The 11,059-nt window shown below is 36.7% G+C and overlaps 1 protein-coding gene across 1 annotated transcript in view; it reads left to right on the forward strand.

The window, feature by feature from the left end:
• Positions 1-9,957: 9,957 nt before the first annotated feature.
• Positions 9,958-11,059, forward strand: part of LOC107474894 (uncharacterized) — a 9,714-nt gene continuing 8,612 nt past the window's right edge. Inside the window, exon 1 of the mRNA XM_016094542.1 lies at positions 9,958-10,072. Within this exon, the coding sequence (XP_015950028.1) occupies positions 9,958-10,072 (115 nt within the window). The remainder of the gene's footprint in view (positions 10,073-11,059) is intronic.

An 11,059-nucleotide genomic window follows, 5' to 3' on the forward strand; every position in this document is an offset into this window, starting at 1 on the left:
CCGAAAAGTCTAAACCTTATCTGTGGTATTCCGAGTAGGATCTGGGATGGGATGACTGTGACGAGCTTCAAACTCGCGAGTGTTGGGCGTAGTGACAGACGCAAAAGGGTCAATGGATCCTATTCCGACATGATCGAGAACCGACAGATGATTAGCCATGCTATGACAACACATTTGGACCATTTTTACTGAAAGGATGGGAGGTAGCCTTTGACAACGGTGAAACCCAACATGCAGCTTGCCATGGAAAGGAGTAAGAATGATTGGATGAAAGCAGTAAGAAAGCAAAGATCAGAAGGAACACAGTATCTTCCTGCGCTTATCTGAAATTTCCACCAATGAATTACATAAGTATTTCTATCTTTATTTTATGCTTTATTTATCTTTATATTCGAAAACCATTATAAACATTAGAATCCGTCTGACTGAGATTTACAAGATGACCATAGCTTGCTTCATACCAACAATCTCCGTGGGATCGACCCTTACTCATGTAAGGTTTATTACTTGGACGACCCAGTGCACTTGCTGGTTAGTTGTGCGAAGTTGTGAAAAAGAGTGATATTACAATTGTGCGTACCAAGTTGTTGGCGCCATTGAGATCACAATTTCGTGCACCATTAAGCATCAAGGACTCATCAAGGTCAGGAATCCTTCTTGGGGAGCAAGTTAAGATGGAAGTCCCGAATTGATGAAGGTGGTGAGAAGGGATGAAGCTGAGGTAATTGCATGTTGGTTTTTACATTTGGTTCTCTCTCTTCTCTCTCTGGCGAAACCGGTTTTGTTTGAAGAAGAAGAAGTTTAGCTCAGTTGGACCGGTTTCAACCTTGGAGGCTTCCCCTTCTATAATAAGGTAAACAGCCAAGGCTTGAAGTAAGGAGAAAAGAGTGAAAGCACAGAATTCTCATAGCTACCCAAGCTAACAGAAGTTCTTCTCCTTCAATGTGTATCATGTTGTAATTTTCTGTTTAGTTTTGTCTGTCTTGAGTATCATAGAAAAAGGAAAACAGTGAGGTTTGTATGAAAAAATCATAGAGCAAAAAAAGGCAGAGTATACAAAATTAAAAAAAAAGCCATAGATGTCCTAGAGTTTATTTGTACATCTGTGTTGTGTATCATGATTCTGTGGGAATCCCCTTGCAAGTTGGGTTAGCACTTAGTAGTTGAAAACTTAGTAGGTGACCAAGTCAAGTTTAGGATTGGGGATAGATTCTGGACTTGTTCTGGATAGGAAGGGTAGTTCCTAAGGAGAATTAGTGTCTGTAATCTGTTGGATTATAGTGAAATTCCATCATTGTTATGATGGAGACTGGATGTAGGCTGCACTGCACTTAGCAGCTGAACCAGGATACTTTTGGGTGTGATTTTCTCTTTCTACTCTAATCAAATTTTGATTCTGTTTGAAGGAGGCAAAATTGAAAAATATCTCTACATTGGTTACGAGACAAAAAGAAAAAGTCTCTTGACCAGTGACGAGACAAAAAGCAGAAATATCTCTTTAAGCGTTTTAAAAGGGCAGCAAGATTTACTCAGCAAAAGGGGCTAAGATTTAACCCCCTTCTCTTAGCCACTGATAACCATCAATTGATATCAGAGCTTGGTCTTAAAGAGAACAAGCTTTGCAATTTGGAGAAAAGATCCCGATGGCAGAAAACAGTGGCTCAAACCTGGTGACCTACACTCTAAAGGGTAGTCAAGCAACAGACCTCCTCTCTTTAATGGAAAGAACTACACTTATTGGAAAGAAAGAATGAATATTTTTGTCCAATCAGTAGATTACAGACTCTGAAAAATAATCTTGGAAGGTCCTCAATTCCTAACCACCACAGGAGCTGACAGTGTGGTCTCTCTCAAAGATGAAGCCAGCTGGACCGAAGAAGACAGAAAAAAGGTGGAGCTCAACGCCAAAGCTATCAACTTGCTTAACTGTGCTATCAGCTTTAAGGAATACCGATGGGTATCAAGATGCACAACGACAAAGAAAATCTGGGACAAAGTACAAGTCACTCATGAAGGCATAACCCTAGTAAAGAAGACCAGAATAGACATGCTAAATAGAGAGTATGAAATATTCACAATGAAGGAAGGGAAATCAATTGATGATCTGTTCGAAAGATTCAACATCATCATCAACGGCTTGGATGCTATGGGGATCACGTATCCTGAATCTGTACTTGTAAGGAGAATTTTGAGAAGTCTCTCTAAAAAGTGGGAAACTAAGGCTATAGTGATATCTGAGAGTAGTGGTCTTGATTCCATGACATATGATGATTTGAGAGGAAATTTACTTGAATTTGAAAATACATAAAAGATACTAAAAGAAAAGGAATATCTCTCACATCTGTTACTAACCCCCTGGATGATGAATCCAGTGATTATTCTTCTGAAAATGAGTTTGTTTTGTTTGCAAAAAAATTTAGGAAAATGGTGAAGCTCAAGGAAAGGAACAAAGGAAGCGGTTCAAGAAAACCAAGCAAAGATACCAGCAAAGTGATATGCTACAACTGCAAGGAGACTGGACACTTCAAATCCGATTGCCCTAAGCTAAAGGAAGAGGAGAAGCCAAAAAAGGGAAAAAACCTGCCTTATGGCTGATCATGTTGAGCAGGTAGTATTTCATAACCCTGACACTGAAGATCTTCATTTCATGATCGATCACTTGTTTGAAAAAATTAGATGCTTCTTGCTTGAAAACCAAAATCTTGAGTCTCAAATTGAAATCCTTAAAGCTGAAAATGGTTTTCTAAAAGATAAGTTGAGAGATGCTGAAACTCCTGTTGAACTTGTTGAAGAAAACAAGCAGTTGAAAGCTCAACTTAAAAGCTGTGAATACCACCATTCCATAACTGCTAAACTGAATTATTTTGAAGAAAATGAGTGGCTGCATAAAGAGATAAAAAGGCTTAAAGAAGACTTAGCCAAATTTGCACAAAGTTCAGAAAATTTAAATCAACTATTGGCAAGTCAAAAATCTCTTTATGACAAAGCTGGGTTGGGATTCCATGAAGCATCAAAATCGGTTGAAACACCTTGTTTTGCAAACATAGCATCATCTTCAAATGATGTAAGGTTTCAAAACCCAACAAGCTTTGTGAAAATAGCCTCTCATAGATTTTGTAGATTATGCAATCGGAATGACCACTTTCCTATTCAATGTTTCTTTGGTGAAAGAATGATTGGTAACAAAGTTTGTAAAATTATTTTTGACTACAATGGATTGGGACAAAGAAGATGGTTTAACGTGAAAGGATCCAAAAAGATTTGGATACCTAAGGTCACTTGAGCTCATTTTGTAGGTTTGCCTAGCATCCAAGCGAAAGGACAATATGTGGTACATGGATAGTGGATGCTCTATGCATATGACCGGAAGGGCAACCTTCTTCATTAAGCTTGATGAATATGAGGGAGGGTTTGTCACTTTCGGTGATAATGGCAAATGAAAGATAGTGGCCATTGAAAAAGTTGGTAAAAGTTTTTCTTCTTTTATAAATGATGTCCTTCTTGTTGATGGTTTGAAACACAATTTGCTAAGCGTAAGCCAATTATGCGATCTTGGATATAAAGTCATTTTTAGGAAATTGGTTTGTTTAGTTATTTATGAAAAAACCGGGGATATTTTGTTTAAAGCTAAAAAGTGTAACAATGTGTATGGATTGATTCTTGAGGATTTAAAAGATCAAAAAATAACATGCTTTACATCAATTGAATCTGAAAAATGACTTTGGCATAAGAAATTGGGTCATGCAAGAATGTACCAAATTTCTAAGCTTGTTAAGAAAAACTTGGTGAGAGGAATTTCAAACATTAAATTTGATAAGGATATTACTTGTGATGCTTATCAATTAGGCAAACAAGTAAATCCTCTTTTAAACCAAAAGATGGAATTTTTACCAAGAGGCCATTGGAAATGTTGCATATTGATCTTTTTGGTCCAACAAGAACACAAAGTTTAGGAGGTAAACATTATGGATTGGTAGTGGTGGATGACTACTCTAGATTCGGTTGGGTACTTTTTCTTGCTCATAAAAATGATGCTTTCCATGCTTTCTCAAGCCTTTGCAAAAGAATTCAAAATGAAAAAGATTTGAAAATTGCCCATTTAAGAAGTGATCACGGAAAGGAATTTGAAAATCAAGATTTTGAAAAATTCTGTGATGATTTTGGAATTGCTCATAATTTTTCATGTCCTAGAATACCTCAACAAAATGGGGTAGTTGAAAGAAGGAATAGAAGCCTTCAAGAAATGACTAGGGCTATGCTATGTGAAAATGAGGTTCCAAAATTTCTATGGGCTGAAGCTATGAATACAGCTTGTTATATTTTGAATAGGATTATCATTAGAAAAGGGCCAAAGAAAACTCTTTATGAGTTATGGAAAGGAACCCCTCCTAATCTTAATTATTTCCAGATATTTGGATGCAAATATTTTGTGCTTAATAATAAAGAAAATCTTGAAAAATTTGATCCAAAAGCCTATGAGGGAATGTTTGTTGGATACTCCACCACTAGCAAAGCGTATAGAATTTACCTTAAAGATCATATGACCATAGAGGAATCCATACACATTTTTTTGTGATACTAATTCAATTCCTAGTATTGTAGATGATGATACAGGTGATGAAGATTTTATCAATCAGGAAGTGAGTAAAGAAAATCCCAAGGCTGTCCCAAATGCAGATCCTGCCCGCCCAGAAATGTCTCATCAGGAAGGAAGAGACATTTCATTTTTGTCCCCTGAGCCAGTAAGAAAATCTGGAACAAAACAACCTGCTGAAGCTCATCAAAGCAAAACCTTACTCCGAAAACCAAGAGAATGGAAGTCTATGAGGGGTTATCCTTATGATTTTATCATAGGTGACCCTTCCCAAGGTGTAACCACAAGATCCTCATCCAAAAAAGCAAGCCGAGCTAAGCAATGTTGCTTTCTTGTCCCAAATGGAACCTCACAATGTGAAGCAAGCTCTTGAAGACCCCTCTTGGGTCAAAGCCATGGAATAAAAGCTAGCACAATTTGACAAGAATGAGGTTTGGGCACTAGTACCTAATCCAAATGGTAAGAAGGTATTGATTTTGATGAGTTTTTTACTCCGGTAGCAAGAATGGAAGCAATTAGGTTGCTTCTTGCCTATGTTGCCCATAAGGGTTTTAGAATGTTCCAAATGGATGTTAAATGTGCTTTCCTTAATGGATTTATAGATTTGTGGCACAACCCCCCAGTTTTGAAAATAAAGAATTTTCAAATCATGTTTACAAACTTTCAAAAGATCTTTATGGGCTTAGGCAAGCTCCAAGAGCTTGGTATGAAAGGTTTAGTGCCTTCTTATTGGAAAATCACTTTCAAAGGGGTACCACCGACACTACTTTATTTATTAAAGTATCTAATAATGATACTCTTCTTGTTCAAGTTTATGTGGATGATATAATGTTTGGATTGGCCAATGAATCCTTGTGTAAAGAGTTTAGAAAACTCATGAATAGTGAGTTTGAAATGAGTTTAATGAGAGAACTAACATTCTTTCTTGGTCTCCAAATTAAACAAACTCCTAGTGACATTTTTATTCACCAAGAAAAATATGCTAAAGAATTAATCAAGAAATTTGGCCTAGAAAATTCCAAACCTATGGGAACACCAATGCATCCAAACACTAAGCTTGAAAAGGATGATGATGGCAAAGATATGGATGAAACATGGTATAGAGGAATGATAGGTTCACTCATGTATCTTACCTCCTCTAGACAGGATATTGTTCAAAGTGTAGATGTATGTTCTAGGTTTCAATCTCACCCAAAAGAATCCCATCTTTCGGCCATTAAACGAATCATTAGATATATTAAGGGAACATGTAATTATGGCTTATGGTATCCTAAAGCTGATGACTTTTGTGCAGTAGGTTTTTGTGATGCAGATTATGCGGGAGATCGGGTGGATAGAAGGAGCACCTCCAGAATGTGTTGCTTCCTTAGAAGCTCACTTAACATGTGGTCAAGCAAAAAACAAGCCACAGTTGCTCTATCCACAGCCGAAGCTGAATATATATCTGCCTCTGCGTGTTGTTCACAATTAATTTGGTTGAAAACTCAGTTGAAGGATTACAAATTAAAAATCAATAGCATACCTTTATTTTGTGACAATATGAGTGCAATAAACATTTCCAAAAATCCTGTTTTGCACTCTAGAATCAAGCACATTGAAGTGAGATATCATTTTATTAGAGAACATGTGCAAAAGGAAACTATTGATATTCAATTTGTAAAATTCGAAGAACAGCTTGCAGACATTTTTACTAAACCCTTGTGTGAAGACAGATTCTGCTCTCTAAGAAACAATTTGGGAATGTTAGAATTGAATTCTGTTGATAATTTGTGATTTTTTTGATTCTGTTTGGTTTTGTCTCGTAGGTAGGGAGGAGACAAATTTAAGGACGTGATGAACAGGCCATGATACAGGAGAGACTGAATTGATAATAATAATCTTGGGCCCCACCAAATCTTCTTTGACCCTATCCATGACTCTGGCCGTTTTGAATTCCTCATTTTTAAATTATACTTTATGGGAAGTTATCACATCATATCTTGTAGGAAGGAGTTCTTGTCAAATCATAATCTTTTCTTCCACCTTTTCCCTTGATTCTAAGAGCTAACCACTCATTTTTTTAAAACCTTTTCTTGTTGATAACTGCGCCATTTAATGGTCCATTACTCACTTAACCATCTCTCTCCACTCAGCATTAAATGCTCTTATAACCTCCCACCTCTCTCCAATCTCATCGGCCACTCATTTATCTTCCCTTTCCATTCTTCACTTTCATATCATGAAAAAGAAAGTAGCTCCTAAAAGAAGTAGCCGAACTCTCCCCAAAAATCCTCCATTTTCTTCTACTCCTCAAACACATACTTACATTCACATACACTCTACCTCTTCTTCATCTCCTTCACCCTCTTCCAAGCAAACCGAAACCATTAGGGAGAAAGGTTATTGCCCAAAAAACTTCATCTCGAAAGAAGATTGGAAAAGATAAAGAACCGGTTGTAGAAAAAGAAGAGGAGTCCCAATCTTCTCTACCTCATTCACCTCGAAGAAAATCAACCCCTTACCCCTCTAGCCGCTGTTCTCAACGCTCAAAAGGCTACTCTCTGCACAACACGTGGGAACTGCCAAACTTGGAATCTCTTGATTTCAAAAACAAGTTCAACAAGGAGCATTCTCATTTTGATCCGGGCAGATTCAACTCTTGTGCTGCATATGAGTTTCAATATCAAGTTCTGGCTAAACGTAACCTATGTGACTCCCACATAGTAAATTTGGAAGCACTGACCGCAAAAGGCATCAACTTTGCCACTCTGTTTGATAAGCTGAAGTGGACTCCTTTATTTCATATTCAGAAGCCTGTTTATCCAACCCTGGTTCACGAGTTCTATGCGAACATGGTGTATCTTGACGGAGCAATCCACTTATATGTCAAGAGGGTTCACTTATCTCTAAATAGGGAAACCATTAGCGCTGCATTGGGATACACTGATGAAGGAGCAACTGCCTACGTGACTGGAAAGTGGGATTCATAGGTTGGGGTCACATATCAGATTGCTCTGAATCGAAACTGTGAAAACTTCTCTGCCCTGGATAAGACGGTTTTAACGCATAAAGCTCTTGGACATGTAAGAGCGCTACTTCACAGAATCATCAATCATATCTTGATGCCTCAGAGTGGTTCCTTTCAAAGAGTAACTGTTTGTGATACATTAGTTCTTGTTGCAATCCTTACTTCCTCTCCTATTTCATTTGCTTATTTGATGGTGCGACACATGTGGAATTGTGTGCGCAGTGACAAAAAGACAAATCTTCCTTATGGTATTTTTCTTACATGCATTTTTTAATATTTTCATGTTGATTTAACTAATGAGCATGTAGAAAACAAGGTTTCTACCATCAAAGGAGGATGAGTCTCTGGATCCATGAAAAGTACCAAAGGAAAACGCTCCATGCCCTCTGAACCTTCAGAAAGTGATCTTGAGAGCCGTCCTCATGAGCCCACAAAGTTGGCTAATTCTATCAAGGACGTTCTAACTGAATTTTCAAACATGTCTAATCTGATGGTACGCTCATACAAAGAAGCCCGCAAACAAGCTTATGAAAATGAGAAGGCTTGGAAAAAGTGCCATGAGCGAATTAATCTGATGCTTGATAGTTTTGAAAAAGACATGGGTGATGCAGATGAAGACAATCAATCCCTTGGCTTTGATGTTAATCTTTTAGATGCTTGATTCAGTTTAACTACTCGTACCTATGAACTCTGTTTCAGTATCATATTTTTGTGTTTTGAGTACTGTATAACTGCTAAATTGGATACTCTAGACCTTTATGTTTTAGTTTAAACAAATATTATGCATTTTGGTATGTTGTTCTTATCTGTTTTGTAGGTTTTCCCATTGATGACAAAAGGAGGAGGAAGGTGGTTGAAAAAATAAAAAAACAGGGGCTAAAATCAATTTGATTCATGATTACCCTTGTGCATGTGTTTTGAATTTGGCTATGACATTTTGATTATGCTCTGGTTTTTGCATTTTGGCTGTGATAAGTTTGATTAAGCTCTGATAATTTTTTTGATTTAATAATCTGCCAATTTTATGAAGTTTGGATGTTGACTATCTATCTTAGAAAAAGCTTCATAAATTGTAACTTATTGTTTGGCAATTTTTTTTTTGCAAGAAACTGTTTTTATAAGAATTAGTTTGTTGATTTAAAGTATGTTGAGTCTTGATTATTTGTTGAAATGTACTCTGAAGGTACTCAAGCATGCTTTGCTTGATTTGTTATATTGAGCAGAAAATCATTTATATGATAACAAACCAAGTTGTGATTATCATGTTACTTCTGCTCATAAATCAAGCTGTTCAACATGACTTAATATTTCATATGTTGAATACATTGTGGCTATAAGCTTGATTTTAAAAATTACAGGTAAAGCTTCCTTTAATAAAATGGCATATATTAAGGGGGAGCTATGTAACAATTGGAAAGGGGGAGGATTCCAAACCTTCAAAGGGAGTACTCTTAATCCTTACTCTTTTCATTTCAATTTTTTTTAATAATGTTTGTCATCAAGGGGGAGATTGATAAGTTTGGAAAACTCCAAATTAATATGATGATGATGATCAAACATTATTAAAATAATTAATTATAAAATTATTAATTTGAATTTTAATTCATATTTGTTAATTAATAATTTTGTTGCTTGCAGATTTTGTTTTGGGCCAAAAAAAATAACAAGCCCAATGTGAAGTTAAGATTCAGCCTTGGTAAAAAATGTTTTAATTATTATGGCTGAATTAATGCTTGATAAGTTGGGCCAGTATATTGTTGAAACAAGCCCATTTAAAATCTTTGCTACAAAGACCAAAGCTTGGTCCGAAAACAAAAAGGGAGAAAGCAAAGGTTGCATGCTTTCAACGGATGCCACTTTCACTCATTGAATGGATTTCAAAATTCAATTAACTTGTGTTAATAGCATTGGAAATATGAAAGAGAAAGTGGAAATTGATTTGATTGCCTTTAATGAGCTACATGCTACCAGGCATGGGGAGTGTAAATTTAATTCATTTTTATTCCCTTTCTTAATTCGTTTGAAATATTTTTTTGCATTTTCTCTCTTCTCTTTCTTCTCTATTCGGTTGTCACTTCACAGGAAAGATGAAAGCAAAAACAAGCTATCAGAAGAAAGAAGAAGAAGCTAGTTGCAAGTAAGAAGCCATTGTGATGATGGCGTTAGGAAAAAGAAGATCCACAGTAGGGTGTGGCTGAGATCTTTGCCACTTATGGTAAGAAGTGGTGAGGAAGTCTCAAGCTTTCCATACCCAAAAATGAAAGAAGATCCAACTTTTTAGAGAAGAAGATCCCTTGGGGGTATGGCTCGTCTCTACTTTTGATCAACCATCACAGAAGGTAGCTACTGTAGCTATATGGAGGAAGAGGCAGAAGATAGAGCAGATGGAGCTGTCAAGCATCAAGGACTCATCAAGGGTCAGAAATCCTTCTTGGGGAGCAAGTCAAGATGGAAGGCCCGGATTGATGAAGGTTGGTGAGAAGGGATGAAGCTGAGGTAATTGCATGTTGGTTTTTACATTCGATTTCCTCTTTTCTCTCTCTGGCCGAACCGGTTTTGTTTTAAGAAGAAGAAGTTTAGCTCGGTTGGACCGGTTTTAACCTTAGAGGCTTATCCTTCTATAATAAGGTGAACAGCCAAGGCTTGAATCAAGGAGAAAAGAGTGAAAGTATAGAGTTCTCATAGCTACCCAAGCTAACAGAAGTTCTTCTCCTTCAATGAGTATCATGTAATTTTCTATTTAGTTTTGTCTATCTTGAGTATCATGGAAAAAGAAAAACAGTGAGGTTTGTATGAAAAAGCTATAGAGCAGAAAAAGACAGAGTATACAAAATTAAAAGAAAAAATCATAGATGTCCTAGAGGTCCTTTGTACATCTGTGTTGTGTATCATGATTTTGTGGGAATCCCCTTGTAAGTTGGGTTAGCACTTAGCAGTTGAAAGCTTGGTAGGTGACCAAGTCAAGTTTAGGATTGGGGATAGATTTTGGACTTGTCCTGGATAGGAAGGGTAGTTTCTAGGGAGAATTTGTGTCTGTAATCTGTTGGATTATAGTAAAATTCCATCATTGTTGTGATGGAGACTGGATGTAGGCTACACTGCACTTAGCAACTGAATCAGGATACTTTTGGGTGTGATTTTCTCTTTCTACTCTACTCAAATTCTGATTCTATTCGAAGGAGGCAAAATTGAAAAATATCTCTTCATTGGTTACGAGACAAAAAGAAAAAATCTCTTGAGCAGTGACGAGACAAAAAGTAGAAATATCTCCTTAAGCGTTTTAAAAGAACAGCAAGATTTACTCAGCAAAAATGGACTAAGATTCAACCTCCCCTTCTCTTAGCCGCTGATAACCATCAGGATTTAATGTCTGATTTAGTTGGTTTTTAATAAGATAAATAGTTTTGAGTATTTGGTGATAATAGCTTAGAAGGTGAGAATAAACTTAATAGGGAAAT

The sequence above is a fragment of the Arachis duranensis genome, chromosome 2 (assembly GCF_000817695.3).
Source record: "Arachis duranensis cultivar V14167 chromosome 2, aradu.V14167.gnm2.J7QH, whole genome shotgun sequence".
Classification (NCBI taxonomy): Eukaryota; Viridiplantae; Streptophyta; class Magnoliopsida; order Fabales; family Fabaceae; genus Arachis; species Arachis duranensis.